The following is a 20,849-nucleotide window of genomic DNA, read 5'->3' on the forward strand; positions in this document are numbered from 1 at the left end:
GATTTGGTCTGGGCTGTCTCTGGACAGACGGCTTGGCGTTTCAGAGAGAAGAATTCAATAAGAGACGGAGTGAAAAGATGGAGAGTGAGGGGCAGGGAGAGGAAGAGAGACAGAACGCACCTTTATATCATTCCTGGATGATTTGAAAGCCTGAGGAACAAAGGAATCGCTCTTGATGGCCTCGATGTCCTTTATCCTTCGCACTTGTTCCTCCACAGAAGTTCCCTCTGAAACACGTCACACAAGGGGGGGGGGGTGGACAAAGGCATGCACATATGTGTTCAGTAACACACACACAAAATGTGCACATAAATACCCAGGTAAACAGAGGGTCAGCTGTCCCGTGTCATGCTTTGAGAGGCACCGGATTTCATTTGGACTGGTCTTACTTGACTCTATGTTATCCCTCTGTGTAATATTCTTTGACACAAATAATATGAAATATCTTATATTCCCCTATTTTAATCTCATCTGCTATGAAAGGCACTCCCGCTTAGCCAAGGGCACATGGCTGCTACGAAAGGAGAGTGGAAAACGGTAACAATATGATGGCCAGACAGTAAATTACACTCGGATAATGCATTCTAAAATAATCAAAATATGAACACAAACTCACTGCAATGGAATTTCATTACGGGGACGAAATGTGATTAGGCCTCCTGCAGTTTTCATGTATCAGAGACTATTTCGCTCCGGCTTGTCCAATCAAACACAAAAGACAGGAAGGGTTTCCAGTAAATTATTCTCGGAGATAAACACATCAGGATTCTGCATATCGGAAATAAATCATTTCATGAATTCGAGAGCCGTCTTCATAGTGTAGGAGGGCGGAAATAGGTGTGCCAGGAAAGTTAGAAAGTAGAGGGGAAAAAAAAAAAAAATGCGAACGTGAATGCTCCCATTATTCTCTGGCTGTCAATCTCCCCACTGATCAGTCAATATTCATTGCTCGCTCCCCAATCCGTCCGTCCTCTCCTGCACTCTCCCATCTCTCGATCTGTCAATCCAGCGCACGTCCGTGTTTCGCCGCTGCGTCGATTTCGGCTGTGTCATGGAAATAAGTACACAAACGGGAACAATCCACACGCTCAATCTCACACGCGGAAAGCGCCAGGATCACGAGCGCCAGCACGACGACGTGGACATACGCCAAGTTCCATACTTTTGCACTCTCGCCCCGCCGTACGCTTGCATATGCATGCTACGCGGCGGCGGACACGTGCGCACTCGCGGCGCACAACCGCAGCTAATAGCGGGAATTAATTCAATCCATTAGCTACAACGGAAAGGGTGTCACAACAGATCTTCATGCCCCTGGTGTTTAATGAATAAATGAATATTTGTTCCGGCTCTCCCAGTCATAGCCAAGCGTCACATGCCCTCTCACACCCGCACACCCGCACACACACACACCATTATGGTTCATAATAGCACTCAAACAAACTCGGTTTTCATTTAAACGCAATACAGAAATGGACAGCTGAATGACAAGTGGAATTAAGGCTCCCCAGATGACGGCCTATCAGCTTGTCATCCTGCGTGGGAGGATGTGAGCAGCGACACATTGTACCGCAGCTCCGAAAATAGTCATTACCTTGACTGGGCCGTTAGATGAAGTCTGAACACTGGCCCAATATCCTACTGGAGACACTGGCCTGTCCTTCACGCCACTATCGCCGGCACACACGGCGGCCTATATGAGCCCGAGCGTGAAATCTTAACCACGGGGCCGCCTGACAGTTGATTCCCTTTCATTTGCTCCTTTCCCACCGTCCTTTCGGCGTGACTGCCCTGAATAAATGACGAGCGTGAAAGCGCAGACAAACTCCACAGTCAAAACACAGCCTATCTACTTGCATCTCCCTGGCAGGCCTGTCTGCTGCTAGGATGTCTGCGTCTGCTGCAGGAATCCATTAAGACCTCAGGATTTTTGACAAACACATTATTGGTAGATAAAATGACTTCCATATGCTGTTTGTCAGATGTCAGCAGGAAAAGATATGTATTTCATGAGAAAATAAAAAATAATGGACTATGAGTGTGGGCCCTGGCAAGCTTAGAGGCACACAAAAATCAATACTCGAGCTGGGTGAGTGTACTCTGCCGCTCGCAGAGGTCAAAGTTGATATTTAATATTGACACATTATCTGACAAATTAATTTAACAGGTCGACTCGATTGTCACCGCATTAGGGACACTTCTCTCTTTGCGGCGAGGAGGATAAAGTGAAAACTAAGGGAGCGGGGGTGGGGTGGTAGACACATTTACATGCCTAGCGCGCACAGCTATAAAAATAATAACAACTGTCATTACTGCTGTCCAGGAAATGGAATCCAGCAGCCCATTCCAGCAGGCTGGATCTGCAGATTACAATAAAGTGGAGTGAAGCCCGGATGTGAGCTCGTGCCCACCGGGGGGTTGCTTCCATCTCTTTTGCACATGGGTTCGAACAGGACTGGGAAAAGTCGCTCGCCGTCTCATTACTGAAATTAGTTGGACGGACAGCAGAGCTGATGAGTGGCTGCAAATCAATAGGCTATTGTTCCCTCTAAATAGCTGTTTGTCCACTTCATTGATTAAAACCGCGAGACTGGGAGAGAAAATCAAACTGGCCGATGGAAACAGATTTTTTTAACTCATCTCCGTCGGGCTAAAGGACGCGAGCGTTGCCGAGCCAGAAGAGGGAGCTGTTCAACAACACATGTGGATTAGCAGGCAGGGGCCTCGGCGTGTGGCAGCGTTGTCTTTGGGAGCCGGACTTCGGTCAACAGTTTGTCAATCTCCGCAGCTGAGCCGAATATATTAGGGCTGCTGATTAATTCCAGTAATTGAGTGCACCGGCGTGCCAGCTAAATTACCACAGCACTTCTGCGGAGAAAAAAATAAATTAAGGGGAAACTAACTGCTTGTTTTATCGAGGCCTCGCAAATTGCAGTAAATCTTCGGCGGTCTTTTGGAATTATGTCGCGACGGAATGCCGAAAGGTAGTTACTGAGTGTTATGCAAATGAATAAGACAAAAGCGAAGAAACTTTCGCCTTTGTAATTAAGGTGCGCGGTGGTACTTTGTCATGTCAGACGAGGCCCATTTTAATTCGGGGGAGTGTAAACACAGATGCGTGAAATCGCGAGAGATCGAGACTGAAATTCACCGAAATTTGCTTTGAATCATTTGTTTTCCGTAAAACGGCTCACAGCGGTCGAAACGGGAGCTCTCGGAAAACCTCCGGACGAACGCCTGTTTTGAAAAGCCTCCCGTCTAAATGTACGCAAACGGACGCACGGCATTATCTTTGGGATTTTTTGGGGGTTTCAATAAAGTGCCCTCCCTCTCTCTGCCCCCGCTAAGCCCTCCCCCTGCACTGCGGTAAAGATGTGTAATTCAATGCTCAATTTAGGCCCGTCTCAGTGGAGATTTTTTGCCTGCTAATTGATAGAAATTAAGCCATTAATCAAGCCACTAGCCATCATTCAAGCCAGGGAAGATGAATACAAACTTTCATAATAACCACCTTCCCCATTTTAGCCCTCATTAGCATTAATTTTTAATGTAATTATGCTATTCTTTTACACTGAGCTCATAAATTACTGCTCTTTTGTTGCTGGCTGGCCTTGTAAAATCCAAAGTAATGCTTTGTAGTCTGATCTTTAAGGCAATTACTGGCTTCTTCACTCTTTTATCTCCCTGCATTTCCAATAACCTGCTCTCTAATGATTTATCTCCGCTGTACACCCCCACCCCCACCCCGCCGCCCGTCTCCCCTCCCGTCCCACCCCCCCTTGCCAATCCTCCTCCCTGCTCTTTCTCTCCCTGCACCAGCGGCCAACTGCCCCACTGCCAGCCTCCTCCTTCAATCCCCCATCCGCCCACATTCTCCCCATCTGTTAACATCAGCCCCGATGCATTAGGATGCGCGCAAACACATGTGTGTCCAGTGTGTGTAGCAACTTTGTTTGCTATCTCCTTTAGTCATTTTCCAGCTTACCCTTCATTAGTTAATACCAAGATCCAACAATGGCGACAGCACCTGGGAAATGCCAAGGTAAAAGACCGGTGCTGCATCTCACTCTCTCAGCTGGTCTCCTGTGGGCCTTACCTGTAGGCTAGCTGCTCTTGTTTATGTAACCCCTGAGTTGGGTAAACACACGCAAAAACACGCACACACAGGCACACACTTGCAGAACTTGGCATCAAACAGCTGAGTTAAGCTTAGCAGGGTTGTGTGCGCTGGGGGCAATCGAGAGGCTCCAGTCTGGCCCTGTTCTCAGCAGCAGCATCCTGGATCATCAAAGTGTTTATGGTACGATTCTTCAGGCCCAAACAACAGGCTGTTCCAATGAACGTCTAGGACCTCGCCCGAGTAACTACAGAAATGACACAACGGGTTACTTAAATCCAAATGATTGGGTTTCGCTATCGATACCTACGTTTTGCCCGGGAGACATTTTGGTTGAGAGAACGGAGGAATCGGTTAAAACGAACCCGTTGTGTCTGCGTTACGCTTCCGCGCGCCACGTGAAAATGACTGGATGCGCTGTGTCATGCACCTGTTACTCCACCGACACACAGGGAGTCAGAGAGCCGCCTTGTGTTATTCGAAAGGTGTCTGGCGCGGGCCTTGGTTAGGTAATACTTTTAGACTGTATTGATTAGGAGCCGCTGACAGCTTCTGATGCTAGCCCTGGAAATGCATCAAATAGCTAATGAGCAGCTATTAGGGCCATCGATTTGCTGATTTCAATTGATAGCTAGCAGGCCAAAGCTGCAAGTCAATATTTGCATAACTAATACCCTAAAGCTTCGAGGCATTGAAAAATGAGATCTCACTGAGAGAGCCAGACACAAACAAGAGGATGCAAGCAGAGGTACAGAGCCAGAGAGGAGGACGAGGAAGACGGCTCAAAACAATGATAAACACTTAAGGGACGGAAAAATCCGAGAGTCGTGGAAAAAAAAAAAAATCTAACCGTGAGTGAATCTGTGTGAGGAAGTTAACCTACATTGACATCGTCGTTGACTAGATATAACGCCGATGCCGGGCTGGCGGGTTGAGGTCAACGGGTCACGTAAAATGAAGGAAACTGCAGACGGCCTTGGCCATATATCTCGAGTGTCTCCCCAAGGATGTAGCCATGTATGTATGTGTCTGTAATTTTTGTCGGAGCGGGAGAGATTGTCAGCGACGGAGCAGGTGGCTGAGCTGGTCTGATGTGCGTTCCCGCGGGACGGCGCGCACGACACATGCAGTCTCTCACCCCATTCCATTTCTTCTCATTGGTATTGTCACAAAAAGATCCATAAGTTATCTTCAACCCACTGGAAAATATTCTTCCTGACACCTTCTTAGGCTAAAAAATGCCCTGTGGCCTTCAGCATTATTTGACCTTAGGAGATATGGCATGTGATATGTTTATGGGATATCTTATATGATATCTATTTGGCATCAGGAAATGAAAACCAGCTGGTGACTGAGTGTCACACACACACACACACACACACACGCACACTGCTGGTGTCTCCTTGTGATAGTGATCTCCCTTTCTCTAGTCAATAAAGGACTGAATGATAAATTAAAGATCCAAACAACCTGCTAATGACAGGATGACATGGCAGCCACGCGCCATGCTTGGTTATCTGTATCCCCATCTCTGCTCCTCCCTTTGCACTCACCTCTTCTATCTCTTCTGTCATTCAAGACCAGTCACCTCATCTGTCCTCTGTACTTCCTCCCCTCGGCTGACCCCGGTTTAACTGCCCAACGGTATATTCTCTCCGTCCGACCTTAAAGGCGCCACTTTTACAATGACACCGAGCGTACATCCTCCGTCACCCATTAAGAAATCACAGAGAAAAAAAAACAATGGATCGTCTCGAGTCCAGCCATCTGTTCATCCATCGACGATGCAAAAGATCACGGCGGCGATAGCAAAAGCCTTGTCTGTGCATCGGTGGACCGGCGTGAAAGTAACTTAAAAGCGTGATCCATAATTTGTGACTTCACGTAGGTGCGGGTTTGGATGAGAGCGCGCACGCTTACAAGCCTGGTCTTAAGTATCCTGTTTGCATTAAAGGTCAACAACGCACATCAGGGTATTTACTAGTGATTGACTAAGATGGAGAATTTGCCATTCATCAGGGGTGACATGTTTATTGTTGCCCTGTCTGCATCGCTTGAATCGCTGTCACGGCTGAAAATGTTGCATTTACTGCTAAAACCAAGGCCCGCCTTTGGGAAAAATCGTGTAAACAAGCCTTTGGTCTATATTTACGGCACTTATTTGAAATCTGTAGACATGACTGCTTCTGAGCACGTTGTCCTTACTGCAAAATATCTAGTCCTAACAAAAACCAGGTGAGCGTGCCTCTGGTGTGTGTATGTATGTATGTGTGTGTGTGTGTGTGTGTGTGTGTGTGCACGCCACTGTGTGCAGTGTGAGTGTTAGCCGATGTCCTGTGCCTGGCCAGCATCACAGAATCTCATTAAATAGTGAAGCTTTCACAGGCCGAGTGGTGAGATCTTAAAGATCACACACTTTCCCTGTCAACAGACTCAAAAGCAGACTGGTGGCACTCCCAAAATGCAATATTGCATTTTGTGTCTTTACTTTCTTCTCTTCCTCTCACACTAGTCTTACTAAGGTCTGTTTTTTGTCAGTCATCCTCGAGTTTCCGTACCCGAATATTACTTACTGTCCGAAAATTTTTTTGGTTGGTAAGTAAAAGTTTTAACACTGACATGACATTCACTTTGAGAAGCGCTTCAATCCATAATGCAAATATTCAGAATGACTTTTTTCCCAAAACTGTGGCTCTGGATGTTGAGATTTTGATTCGAGCAGTTTGCCGAGAATTTCTTCGAGGAAAATGCTTCAAAAAAAAAACATGAAAACTGCTAATATCCACCTCTTCGTATGGATCAGGATGTCTAGGAGGGGATGTCGCTGTTTATAATTTATTTTGTCAATTCTAACGCCACAAGATAAGCAACGAGGAATCCAACTGTATGAGACACATTTTCCAAAATTCACTTAATCCTGCCCATCTGAACGGTTCCTTTTGATCCGCGGTTGGATTTTCCCATTTGCGACATTCAAATTCAGAGCACGGGTTTTTAAAAAACTGACTGCAAAATTTTAAAAGATAATTTTAAATTGCGAAAAAAAAATAATCCAATTTTGTGTCAGAATACCGTTCGACAAACCGCGAGACGACAATGAGTGCAGCCCGCCGCTGTTTTATGTGATCAGATTATTACATCCGGCCCTTTAACAGAAATAACAAGTATTTGGCCGTATTAACTTGCCTGGCAGTACCAGTGTGTGTGTTAAAGGTCTGTGTGTGTGTGTGTGTGTGTGTGTGTGTGTGTGCGGGGGAGAAAAAAGTGCAGCGGTGTCCATTTTTCGATCCGAGGCTAGTCAGCAGCTCCTTTATAAACAACTCTATAATCGGAGAAACACCCAGTAACTAATTACTTAATTGGAGCAAGGTCTTTAAAATGAAAATGATGTAATCGGGATCCAGGAAACGGGCTCGATTTTCACATACGCTAATAGATGAGCGCCGACACACAAGCAGGTGCACACACCTCCTGACCTGCAGTGTTCTTGACATGTAGCCATCAACTAACCAATTCTTTCGTCTTAGTCAGGTTGTAATTGATTCTCCATTTCGCTCTCCTGACTGACAGGCTGGGTGGCCGTGTGTGTGTGTGTGTGTGTGTGTGTGTGTGTGTGTGAGCGTGACTGCTGTTGGAAAGGAAAAGAAACAGGGAGGGAGTGAGGCTCCTGTTTGTGTGGTCTGCTACAAACTATATTAAAGGTCAGGGTGTGTGTGTGTGTGTGTGTGTGTGTGTGTGTGTGTGTGTGTTGAGTAATATTTAATTAGGGAAATGCCCTCCCCTCCCTCCTCTCTTGACCTCAGTTGTAGACTTATAACCTTCGTACCGCTTAATATATTACCCGTCTTTTTTTTTTCCTTTTGCACTCCACTTATTGGAGAGCGACTATGCAAAATAACAAAATAAAATTAGCATCACAATTTGCGTCTAAATCCGACGCGGCTTTATAAAAAAAAAAAAAAAAAAAAAAAGGAAACTTAATTTTCCGTCGTAAACTTTATTACTGGATGGGAAATTCTTGAATAGTCGCCCGATGGTCCCTGCTGCTGATTTGTGAGATTTCTGCCACTTATAAGGATGTTTGAGACTGCGTGCGTGTTCATGGGACCAGGTGACCCCGACCCCTCCACACCAAGTCGTAAGAGCGTCACCCCATCCTTCAAATTTAGGACGTTATGTCCCCTTCAGTCTGATATCACCGGCACATCTTTGTGACGCACGTGTTGAGAGGCATTTTATTTGTCTTTAAGTGGACAACTTTCGGCGTTCTATGCGATCTCATTCTGGATTAGCGACAACACGTCCGATCCAGACAGGTTTGGATCAACAAAGAGGCGTAATTGCGTAATTGATCGAAACCCTGGAAGCGTTGGTTTCTGTTTGAGCGACCAAAAAATGCTCACAGTGGAGGTGAGGCTGGAAAATGAAATTATTCATGATCTAAATTAGAGGTTTCACAGAACCAGATGTGATCCCACAAATTGTTATTTTCATTAACAGTCTTAAATGACATTTTTCTACGCTCACGGTGACTATTTTCTATTTTGTTCAGGAAGTGATAAATCATTATTTAAGTCTTATTATGACTTGGAATAAACCCTTGTTTTATTAGATATACATTCTGGGGTGTGAAAAACAACAACTAATGTTGTTATTTCGTTTTATCCATTCAAATGCAGTAGATGCAGTATTTCTTGTTGCTCTGGTACACTACTTTTTAGTAAGTGCATTTTGTAACAGTTGTCTTCTAATCATATACACACACATGCAAACACACACACATGCAAACAACACACACCATTTATGTTGTCTAATGACAATCCCTGCAGGGTCCGCGCCACATGGCCAGAGCCACCCAGGATGTCGGCACTTTGACCTGCCACAGTCTGTGGGTGTGTGTGTGTGTGTGTGTGTGTGTGTGTGAGTGTGTGTGTGTTTAATCCTGGCAGTCTGCTGACCATCCTGTTTGACTGCACCAGGACCACTACTGCTGTGCGTGTGTATGGTGATCGTGTCCAGACGTGCACCTGTCTCCTGTGTTTGGGGGATGTTGGAGGAATGTTTTTGGTAAGAGCATGAACTTTTCATTTCAGGGTCCTACATGTTATTCACTCTTCATTCAAGAAAAAAATAATCTTTCTATACATAACGCAAAATAATTTAATACAAAGGCCAAAAAAGAGGATTTAGAGGCCGTTTTCTTAAGAGAAGCCGCTATTAAACTGCGGGTGTGAGCGTGCACACACACACACACACACAGTCGCCTATCAATGAAAAAAAATCTTGATTTACAAAATGTGATATTATCTTATACCGGCACGGAATGGATGGAAATCCTGAAAAAAAAAAAAAAAAAAAATTCAGCCCGGTGACTCATCAGGAGGCGGCTGAACATACATCGGCCCACTGGCAGCAGGTTAATTGATAAGGGTGACCCCACGAAAGGATTACCAATCACCGAAGGTCAAAAGGTGCTGTCAATCATCTATCCACTTCACCTGCATGTAAACAGAACGGGGGGGGGGGGGGGGGGCACGGTCAGACTCTGTCATTTTCGCCAGTGGAATCTTGTTTGCTATCGAGTCCGACTGTTAAGCCAAAGATATCTTTATAGAAATGATTAAGCTGTAGGTTCCGGAGCTGCAGAAGTGACGGCCACACCTGGCAGCATCAGCATCCCATTACAGAGACAAGAAGGGGTCGCGCGGGGTCAGAGGAATTCAGCATGCACCTTCATTCATTTGAGGGACCGACAGCGTTCGGAACAGGAGGTCACCTAATCACCTAGGTGAACCGTCTCGGAGGGAGAAAAGGGGTAGAGAGACTGGGGTGGGGTTGGGGGGGGGGGGGGGAGGCTGAGGGGAGGAATCAACTTTAAATTTGCAGTGATGAAAAATCAATAAGGCAGTAATTGCTTGGCTTATCACCTTGCAATGAAACAAATTGGGAGGAGAAGGAAGGCAAGGAGAGCGGTGCCGTCCGCGTCGCATGCCAGGGTTTTCTTGGCTGCCGCGCGGGGAGCCGCGCTTAGAACGAGAGAGAAGAGTTTGGGCTTCAGTGGGCCAAGGCAAAGAAAAAAGGTCTTTGCGTGATAATTAAATCTTCTCACACTGATTTTCTGCCAAATTTATTTCCCCGGGGACCATAACTCTGATTCGGTGCTTACAAGCCTTGCATAACTAATCATTTCAATGTGGGGGGAGCCAAATACCTGAATGAATAGGGGACGAGGGAGGAGAAAATAAAGAGATGGCTGGGCTGAACCTGTGGCATTATTCATCTGTGAATCAGTCATTATTCAGGCAAGACAAAAATCAAAACAAACAAACAAACAAAAAAAAAAAAAAGGTGCGGGAGGTTCTATAAGCGTCTATGTATTTGTTTTAAACCAAGCCTTAAAGTAAATGTGTAATTGACTGTCCGCGTACTCCTTTTTTGCTCTGTTTCCGCGGTGCAATATGGGCCAACACACATCCTTTAATTCCTGGAACAAATAGGACCCGTGAAGTCAATAAAGTGTTGGTTCAATATTCCTCTGACTGTTCCTGGCATGATTGTGTTGAACATAATAACACAACAAATAAGGCTATTTATCTGAGGTAACGACAGGAGACGAGGCTATCTCCACCGATCAATAAAAAATCAATGCAAACCAGATTTTCTTACATCAAAATCACTGAGACGGATATTCCTTCAGAGCAGAGTGCACAGGAGCAATACGACGGCTCCCTCAAGTCCGAGGGTGGATCATGTGGCCTGTGGAAAAACGCCGTTGGAAAGTGCAATCGTCTACGCAAAGTGCGGATGCCGGGAAGTATAATTATAGCCCGTTTTAATTCTCCCCTCCTTATTAAATCATCATGTTTTAGTTAATATGATGAGATCGCGGACGGCAGATCACTTGTGTTTACCAGCGGTTGAATTTCACCGCTTGTCCTTCAAGCGGCAGCCCGAGCGGCGGCGATGCTGTACAGCGAGGTAGCGTGGCGCGCCACGCAATGGCCCCGGTAATTAAAACATTTAAAGCAGAGCCAGCTCCCCTGTGCTCCCGGGGTGTGATATGGGGGTCACGCGCCTGTAGATTCTAATTTGCGCACCATTTGTATTCATGACAGGCACGTGCTAAATATTTAACAGCAGCCTGGCAGGAGTTTTGTATTGTTAGGCTTTCCAGGTCAAATAATTTGATTTCAAGGCAGATTACATTAAGCGTCAATGTCCAAGCCACCACTCTCACTTGCCTCTCATTTCCTGTCTTTTATTACAGACGAGATAGGCCAGAACTGAAGGGATATGGCTTTGGATTATACAAGAGCTTGTTATCCGTGGATTAGTTATTATTTTCAATTACAAAAGTGATCACATCGTTTATTATAAAGGCATAGACCCACCGGAGTTGGACGCCTGATGGAAATTTTTCTGAAAAATTGTTCGGCGGCGGTGCGGGATAATGACAAACAAAGACAAATATAGTATGTAAATCAAATGACGTTGCGGGGACGGCGCATCCAAAATATCCCCCCTGCTTTTTTTTTTTTTTTTTTACCGACCCACCCTACGGTTGATTTAGATGCGTGCGGCTTTCGGTTTTTTCCGAGTTGAACGCGTCACACTTCATCCCGGCGTTCTAGTGGAATCCTGCGGTGATTGACAACAGAGCTAGTTACGCAGTGATGAGGCGTTAATGGATGCTAGGTCGTGGAAGTGGGGGTGGTTGCGGCGGGGGCTGAAGCTGAATATTTAATGGTCATATAATTCCTTAACACAGACACACATAGACAGGTACACACCCAACCTGTGACCTGTCCTACACACTGTGTAATTAGGGAAACAGTCCCTTCGTTTAACTGCCAAAAGAGCAAACGGTAGGTATATATTCCCCTAATGATATGGGTTAAAGAGCTATTATACGTCTCATTAAAATATATGATCTCCCAATCTGGTGGTGGTTTGAGGTAATGGGGACGGAGAGGCATGTGGGCGAAAGCGCCATTCTGAGGCCGCTTTTCCATCCGTGACTATATGACTGCGCCGCGCGAATGAGAATGGGATTCTGTCGTCGGCTAATACACAACAGGTCGGATCCAGGGTTTTAATACGTGACGCTGATGAGAGCTCGTGTTCGTAGCGCTGTTAGGAAGCGGATAGGATACGGATCGTGCCTCGCCATCACGACTGGTTAAAGTGCAAAATTTCTCCGAAACTCTACAAGAGAAGCAGGGAGGGCTATTAAATCCCTGATAGAACTCAACAAAGAAACTCCTTGTTGTGTTGGACAGGTCAATGGTGAGCGATCACATGTTTGTTTGTACATTTTGTCAACTTTTTAAAAAAAGTACAAAAAAAGAACTACTATTGAGTAGTAACACTGCTGAGGATCACAAATTCAATCTCGAAATCATTTGTAAACATTACCCGTTTCTCTTCAAATGAGTATTATCATCACTAAAACAAACTAAGCGCCTCAGCGAAGGAAAGTCTGGCCACAAAAATCACGAAAATACAACAAAAATGAGCGTATGGGAATTCAGTGCATGAGGAAAGACAATAGCTGCCGCTTATCGGGTAATAGCAACATTCACCGATCGAAAATGTGCCCTTATAATATGACGTGTGATAAAATACATTGGAATACATTTTAAATTTGGGCATAACTACTGAATTGCAGAATATAGACCGATGTAATAAACATAACTAGTCCCTCTTTCCATTCATGTTAAAACTAACTCGACCCAATAAATAAATGATCGGCTCATATATTTGCCGTGATGAGAGAAAACAAATAGTACCTTTTGGGGAATCAATACCCCGCTTTAAATGGGCAAATAACAGCGTCTTCAAACGTGCTAATCTTGCCGTAAATGGTAACCGACGGAAGATTTTAGGCTGTTTGTGTTTTAACCTCGGACTTGAAAACAAAATAAAAAAATACGACGGTTTTGGAGATGATCCAATGCGATCGCATGTTGCGTTTGAGCTATGCTGCTTTCATTAGCGCCAGGTGACGATACGATTCACGCAGAAATAACACCGCGCTACACCGATGCTCGATCTTATAATAGCTGAACAAGTATGTTAGCCGGAGGCCCCCTGGGCAAAACAAACCGCTTCTCTCAACTACAAGGAATCCAACTAACAAAAGAATCATCCGCCCCTCTCATTTTCACACACTTTCATATCACATGATTTCTTTTTCAACCGCTAGCATCATCTGCCTGCCCTTAACCAGAGAGCCAAACATTTCTTTTAAGTGGAGACTACTTTGTTAACTGATGACCACAGGGCCAGTTATTGATCCTCTCCTTTCTCTCAGTCTCGGTAAAAAACCCAGATGATAAAAATCCCTCTCTCCTCGCAGGGCTGCACAGTGTGCAGCAGCGGCTCTCCCAATGATCGCTTGCATATCATAACACGCACATGAATCAGATCTCGGCGGTTTTTCGATGAGTGTTGCGCTAAAACACAAACGCGCTGCCATCTAGGATGTGAGTCTATTTATGAACAAGGAGTGTAGGTGGTGGTGCTCTTCACTTCTCCCCTCCACTCTCTTTAAAGGTTTTCTCATTTCGGTTGACTTTGCGGTTCAAGTGTAAACTTTCTACATGTGTTGACCTCCGGGAGACCCTGCGGGAAATAAAGAGACCCCTGGTGATCTGCTGTTTAGCAGCAGCGATGGCCCACCTCCTCCGTCCTATTGTGCCGGGAGGAAGGGCAGAAGAGGATGGAGCCGGCTCACTTGACTTTAGCGTGGCTGAATGATGTGTTTCTGCAGGTTTCTGACGGACCCTTCAATACCGAGACAAGGTCAAGACGCGAGGACGCGAGCCCCCCGCCCCGCCGCGCCGGTTTCACTTCACGTGTCCCCATGCAGAGCGAAGGATAATGCGATTGCCTCCGCCGACTGCGTCTGCACGGCATTCGGTAATGCGCCGTTCCTCGCAGACCGGCGCGGAGGGCAGGGGGAAAAAAAAAAAAGAAAAAAAGAAAACTTTTCCTACTACCCGGAGCCACGAGCGAGGGCACTTAGTCACCATTTTGGCACCGAGTCACCATTTTGGCGCGGCGTCGACGAGGGGAGGAGAGAAACGGGAGAGGACAAAGAGGAAGGAAAAGACGCAGAGATTTAGGAAAGGAGAGAAGGAGAAGGCTGATGAGGACGAACGGGAGGTGGGAAGAGAGATTGGGAGACGGAAAGTAGGTGGAGAAACAGAGGGGACGGGGGAAGAGCGAGAAAGAAACCTAGAAAAATGAATAATATAAATCTAAGAATGGCACGGAGCCTGAAAACCCCTCCTTCCAAAACCGAGTTACGGAGTGCAATATAGAGACATAGAGAATAAATGCTTTCCAGGGGACCAAAGCAAGAGTGCAAGGCTAATTAGTTTCTGATGGCTGGACTTTCATTTGGCTAAAAGGTCAGCTAACTTTAAAGGTCACGGTGCCAATTCCTACTCGACACAAACACAGAAATTACACAAAAGCAGAGGAGAGAGGGAGACGGAGGGAGGCAGTCCAGCGATATAAAAACACCCACACTAGCACAAATTATGCTACTGCACGAGCCCGAGCGTGCACGAATACACACACACAAATACACACACACACACACACAGTGTTGTTGTTGATGATACCACATTTGATTTTCTCATTTATAACATGCTGTGGTCAGAACAAGGACCGAGGTCATTATTCTATCTGGGGACTTTTATTACCACTAGCATACCCGCTGGAAATTACTCTTGACTTTATTTGAATGTGTGCTAAAGGTATCCGCTGCGCGTATACGTGTGTTTATGTGCGCGTCCTATGTCGGGGGGAGGGGGGGAGTTCCAGATTGTCAGGTTGAATTTATGGCCTGCAAGGCTAAGCACATTTGTGCCTTGCAAATCTACTATGCATCTTTATGTAGATTAGTGCTGTGTTAATAAAAACTAAGGCGAGCAATCAGCAGCTTTAAACGTTACGATAAGTGCGCGTGAACTGTAGAGACACTGGATTCAGTGTGGCAGGAGTGCCTGGATAAACTTTTAGCCTCGTAAGATGGTTGCTGCAACCTATAAAACAAGTCATTTGTGTTTCCATAGATTTAATATTATCAGGCGGTTATATAGAAAAGCTAATGCAACAAATAGTACACCTGACAAAATATGACATGAGAATTCCGGTGACAATTTTCGCTTCGTCGTCGTTTTGCGGCCGGCTGACGCACAAAGTTGACCCACCTTCCTCTTGTTTCCTGCGGGCCTCCTCCTCTTGCTTTGCGAGCTTGGCCTTCAGCACCTCGTCCGTTTTAGCTGGAAAGACAGACAGCAGAGTGCCGTTAGAAGCAGCGACGGATGAGTTTTATTCAAAAATTCGAATACGATTATGTACGTTTTGTCAAAAGCGGGTCGGACGAAAGCCTGCAAAAAAAAACGACAGATTCACGACCGGAGCGGTTGTGCGAGGGAGCCGCATCTACCGCATCGGTTGTGTTAAAGTTAAAGACCGTGTGTCTCCCTGAGAGATATTTCTTGCCTCGGCGTAATGAAAAGCTTAAGAGAAAGTGAGGCGGCGGGAGTAAACACTCGTCGGGGCATTTTAGGCATCTCTCATCACCAGCCGTGTTGTCTCGGCTCCCTATTCCTCCGCCTTTCCCCTGAATAATCAAGATGTTAAGCCACATTAAAAAATATAATGCTGTGTATGGCAGGACTATCAATACTGGCTCTAAATTAATTACATTTCCGTTGCGGCATATCATTTATTTTGCAGTGTTAAGGCCTCAGCGGAGCCATTCGCCTTTATTGCTATCTCGCTGGTTGATGAGTGAGCTATGTAAAATTGAGTCTCCAATATCATTACACTTAATGAGTTTAAACTTTAAGAAAAAAAAAAAAAAGCCAAGTGAGGCAGAGAGGAAAACTAGAAGAGAGGCGCAAACAGGAACGAGAGAAGTGAGGAGAAGAAAATAACAAAAAAAAATAAAAGAGGATGAACTGTTTTGGGGAAGTTAATATAATATAAGGGTAGGCGTGTTTGCGCGTGCATATACAGTGTTTGCGTTAGGGCACAGCTGTGGGTGTCCGTGTGCGGCTTATTACAGCACTTGAGACGGCTTGTGTGTGTGTGTGTGTGTGTGTGTGTGTTTTGTGCACACTCCTGTGTTTGCATATGATCGCTACAAGCTTTAGATGGCTTGTAATAAAGCTGTAGCCGTACTGCTGGCAAGGAAACAAGTTACATAAAAATAAAACACATACGCATTGCCCCCCGTGTGTGTGTGTGTGTGTGTGTGTGTGTGTGTGTGTGTGCACGTGTGTTTGGATGCAAGAGGGCACGGGTTGTGCGAGTCTCTCTGTGACTGCGCCGCTGTTTTTGTTCAGTAATTGGTGTAGACAAAGAACCCGTCACACTGCTGTTACGGCTGGTTAAGTCTGGAGGTTCCGCATCTTTACTAACAATGACTCTACATGGATGACTGAACCGTCTTCTACCTCCCTCTGCTAGTGTGTGTGTGTGTGTGTGTGTGTGTGTGTGTGTGTGGGAGAGGGGTGATAGTGGCTACAACAACCTAGTCCTCTTGGCTAATACACTCATAATTTCGCAAGTTAAAGTGCATGCGAGTAAAGGATTTTGCCAAAAAGCAAAACCGTAGCCCGTACCATCCTGCGTCTTTGCTTAATTGCATTCGAGTATTTTCTTTCTTTGTGTGTGTGTGTGTGTGTGTGTGTGTGTGTGTGTGTGTGTGTGTGCGCGCGAGAATCAACCCCGTCTCTTTGCTCTCCGGCTCCCTCTTTGGCTCGGGGCTACCGAGAGGCAGGTAGGAGACTGAAAAGTACTGGTGGTTTTGATGAAACGGGAGAGAAAAGAGGAGGGAAATAAGGGAAAGAGAGCGAAGCGGTTAGATGGGGGCCGTGTCGGAAAGAGGAAGAACTGACAGCTGGGGGGAAACAGACAAACAAGCCCAAGTAAGAGAGAGGGCCTTGCCTGTGCGTGCACAAACAACAGGAGTGATTTGACGCCTGTTTTTTTGTAAGCATGTTTATCCTCCACCTCAATCCCTTTATCCATCCCCCAAAAGGTTCTCTCATCCTCACTCTTTTTCTCTCCTTCTGTTTTGCCCTCTCCCACCCCTCCCTATTTCATGCCTTCTCTTGCTCATCTCTCCAGTACACCGTGCCTGGGGGCAATAGCAGCAAATCAAACTGTTTATCCACCTCTCATCAGTGCACTGCCTCGGAGGGCTGCTGCCCCCTCAAAACAATGAAAGTAGGCTTGCGCGCCGAGCTCAGGATACAATTTAATTACATCAATAAGAAGATTTGCTCTAAAAAGAAAAAAAAACAACAAAAAAACAAAAACAAAGTGCAAATAACATGGAACGGCGACGCATGCTTTTAATGCTGGACCACATAAAGAGCATGTTAACAATGCAGTAGCGAGTGTTAAGCCTCCAAACTGGAGCCGTCTAGAAATAGAGGCGAGTGTGTGTGTGCGCCTGTGTGTGTGTGTGTGTGCAGAGGTCTTTCCACTGGAAGTATATTTCTCAGCAACTTAGTGGCTCCAGTTCATTGTGGAATAATTCTGTGATGGACTTTTATTAAAGCGGGTAATAAACGGCCTGGTGTTGCGGGGCGGGGGGAGGTGTGTGTGTGTGTGTGTGTGTTGGGGGGGGGGGGGGGGGGCAGCAGAGCCCTTACACTTCATTTAGACTTAGTTCGGTCTTGGCTGCAGGGGCGGAGGGAGAAAGGAGGGATGGCAGCAGGAAGGGGCGGAGAGCGTCAGTGAAAATCGCATTGTGATTATGAGTGTAATTGCAGCTCGGGGGCCCAGGGGCCATGTAGCTCTGATGGCACTGGGAGACTTTTTTTTTTTTTTTTTTTTTTTTTTTTTAATTCCCCGCATAAGACGAGGAAGTCTGCCTAGATGTTTCAATTTTGTTTTTTTTCTCCCCCCCCCCCACAATCTCTTAGTCCATCTTCTTTTTCTCCTTTCTTTCCCCGGCATCCTCCCTTACCCCTCGACCATTTTCTCCTCTCTCTCTCTCTCTGTCTCTCTTCCTTCCTCCCTCCCTCCCTCTCTCTCCTCCCTGTCTGCAGCTTTAGATGGGTCTCGTTAGAGGGGAAATGTAATAATGCTCCCACCAGGTGGAATCGGGCCCGCTCCATTATCAGCCGGGAGATGGATGGGCCGTGTAGGACCGGCGGGAGCCACGCGCACACACAATTTAGATTCAATAAACTGGCAAAGCAAGACCCCCAATCTGATTTATCTCTTACATGCCGCCAAAGCTTGCTGCTACGATGCTGATTCCCTATTACCGCACAGAGAAGGACTATTCATTGGATGTAAGGCATGGCAGTCGGCGAGGCTTGTCGGGCCCCTGGGACGGCAGCAAAACAGATACAGCAGAGGGTTAATACGTTTACACACAGATAAGCAATTAAATCTAAGGCTGATGTGAGTTATAGAGTTATTAAGGAGGGATGGGGGGGGGGTAGAGGGTGGGAAAAAAAGAAGAGAGATGTTATTCAACACAAGAGTGTGGTAGTTTGAGCCTTAGGCTAGTTATAGTAGGTATTACCAAGTAAGAAAGGCTATCATATTATAGAGCTTGTGAGGTGAGAGAACATAAGAGCAGCAGCTACCCACGTTGTTCAAGAAACTCAATACGCAAACTAGCGTGCCGAACACAGAGGTCAGCACAATATTTATCCACTTAGGCCGTGTGTGTGTGTGTGTGTGTGTGTGTGTATGCGAGCGAGCGCGCCAGTGCCCGTCGACACGTCTGCGTGTGGGAAACGAGTTGGCGAAATCGGCAGATTCCTAACCACAAGATACCTGACTGTGAATATGCAGAATATCACATTTGACCGCGCGTTTCCGTGCGAGCGCGCGAGAGTTAGCGGAGTTAGCAGCGGTGGGTGTCATTTGCTTTGGCCGCCAATCAAAGAGAATCTGAATGTCAGCAGGAGAGGAGACGTGATAAATCAGCCTCGCGCCCGACGACAAACAAAATATTAGAGGCAGCGAGGCACCATTGGAAAAATGTCCCTTCCAATCAGCCAGGCACTTTACAGTGAAGCCCGGCAGGCAGGCCTCCAACCGGCACTGAAGGCCGGCGAGACGGATAAGACAATAAATAAATAAATGACAAGCCAGACAGGTGCAACGACAGGTAGACAGACAGGCATGCAGGCGCCGCCGTGAAGAAGACACAATGAAGAGACAAGGAGACGGACAGACAGGAGCGGGAGAGAGGGGAGGCTAAATGGCAGGGGATGAATATGTTTCGCTTATAATGTCACAGCTCGACTTATTAGAAAGTAAAGTGTTTCGATCGGTTGGGGGGAAAAAAAAACAATGCGCTAAACTGGTGTTGTGAGATTGCAATTAACAGTTATGACCTTAATGGATACAAGCATGAAAATAGTGCCTATCCCCTCCTGAGGGACAGGATTTAAACAGTTTATTAGAAGATTTTCATGTTCCGCTGAGGCATCCTGTGATTATAACGTGTACACCCGTTCGTAGATTACTGTTCCACGTCGCTAACAATTTCCACCCGAGTCTTTTCGGTATGTCTTTTTAAAACTTTGCATATCCGCAGCGCTTTTCTTGTGAGAACAGGAGTTGGGATTCATTTTGTTGAAAAATTCCTCACATCTTCTTCTCTATTGATTTGCATTACCATCTATATGAAATGGTAGCAGGACCTTTCTCAGCCTGTGTGACATTTTATTTGGCCCCGGTAAAATTGGTACATCCTTATTGGATGTGTGGTAAGTAATTGAGGTTAGGCTTGGGTGGTAATATAATAATAATATATACCCGAGTATCCAAAAATAGCAACAGGATCCATTTCGGTATCATAGTACAGCTAATTAATGGGTGTTAACTTGAACCCGCTGGTCCCATTAAGACACTTTAACATCCAAACGGCATCTTTTTGGACCAAACAGCTAAAAAAAGTAATGTTTTTAACGCCCTTACAAATACTCAAATCTGAACCGTGGTCACGCTGTCTCTCTGAAAATAGACCTTTCTGGGATCCAGACTATTCTGTAAATGTTAATTAAGACATCAATACATTTCATGGAGCTCATTGGAGAGACACTGAGATGTACTGGGTTTTTTAACCACTTGGAAGAGCAGAGCGGTAAAAAGCCCTGCGCATGTCATGCACTCAGCGTGGTCTCTGTGTGTGAGACGATGCTTTGATCCGTCCATCTCCGGAGAAGCACTCATAAGCTGATAGTGACCTTTGCAGCCGCCGGGAGTGAGACTGCACGGGAACTGACCCTCCTTATCTATTTTTCCTGGTCGGCGAATGGACGGCGACAGTCCGATCGGCGGCTGAAACTGGACTTTTTAGTCTTGTAATGTTTAAGTCTTTATGCAAAATCAGGGGGAATCAAACAATATTGATACCGTCCCTGATTGGAGTTAACTTCTCTCACATGTTTTGGTGAGAAATTGCGGGAAATGAAAGACAAGGGGTTTCACGGGAAGTTGGATTGTTCAACATCTCGGTAGAACGCACGCAACATTGGAGTCCCATCTTGTTTGTAAACATTCGCAGAACACAACTGGTTCCCGATGGACCCATCTGAAGACAAGAAGGTCCTACAATTGCAGCTATTTTCGGTCACCCTGACCCTGGACGAATCCAGTCGGGAATAAAAACTCAAGGTTCCCTTGACCTGCATTGACGCGATTGGAAGAAGACGAAGGTTCCGATTGGATGAGG

General features: G+C 45.9%; 1 protein-coding gene across 1 annotated transcript in view; it reads right to left on the reverse strand.

Annotated features, from left to right (window-relative positions):
* Positions 1-20,849, reverse strand: part of rsrc1 (arginine/serine-rich coiled-coil 1) — a 115,952-nt gene that overhangs the window by 5,916 nt on the left and 89,187 nt on the right. Inside the window, exons 7-8 of the mRNA XM_086164027.1 lie at positions 15,340-15,411; positions 121-227 (exon numbers count right to left, since the gene is read on the reverse strand). Of these exons, the coding sequence (XP_086020153.1) occupies positions 121-227; positions 15,340-15,411 (179 nt within the window). The remainder of the gene's footprint in view (positions 1-120; positions 228-15,339; positions 15,412-20,849) is intronic.

Source organism: Fistularia commersonii, chromosome 18 (assembly GCF_037954325.1).
Source record: "Fistularia commersonii isolate RoL2024-O1a breed Wild chromosome 18, RoL_Fcom_v1.0, whole genome shotgun sequence".
Taxonomy (NCBI): Eukaryota; Metazoa; Chordata; class Actinopteri; order Syngnathiformes; family Fistulariidae; genus Fistularia; species Fistularia commersonii.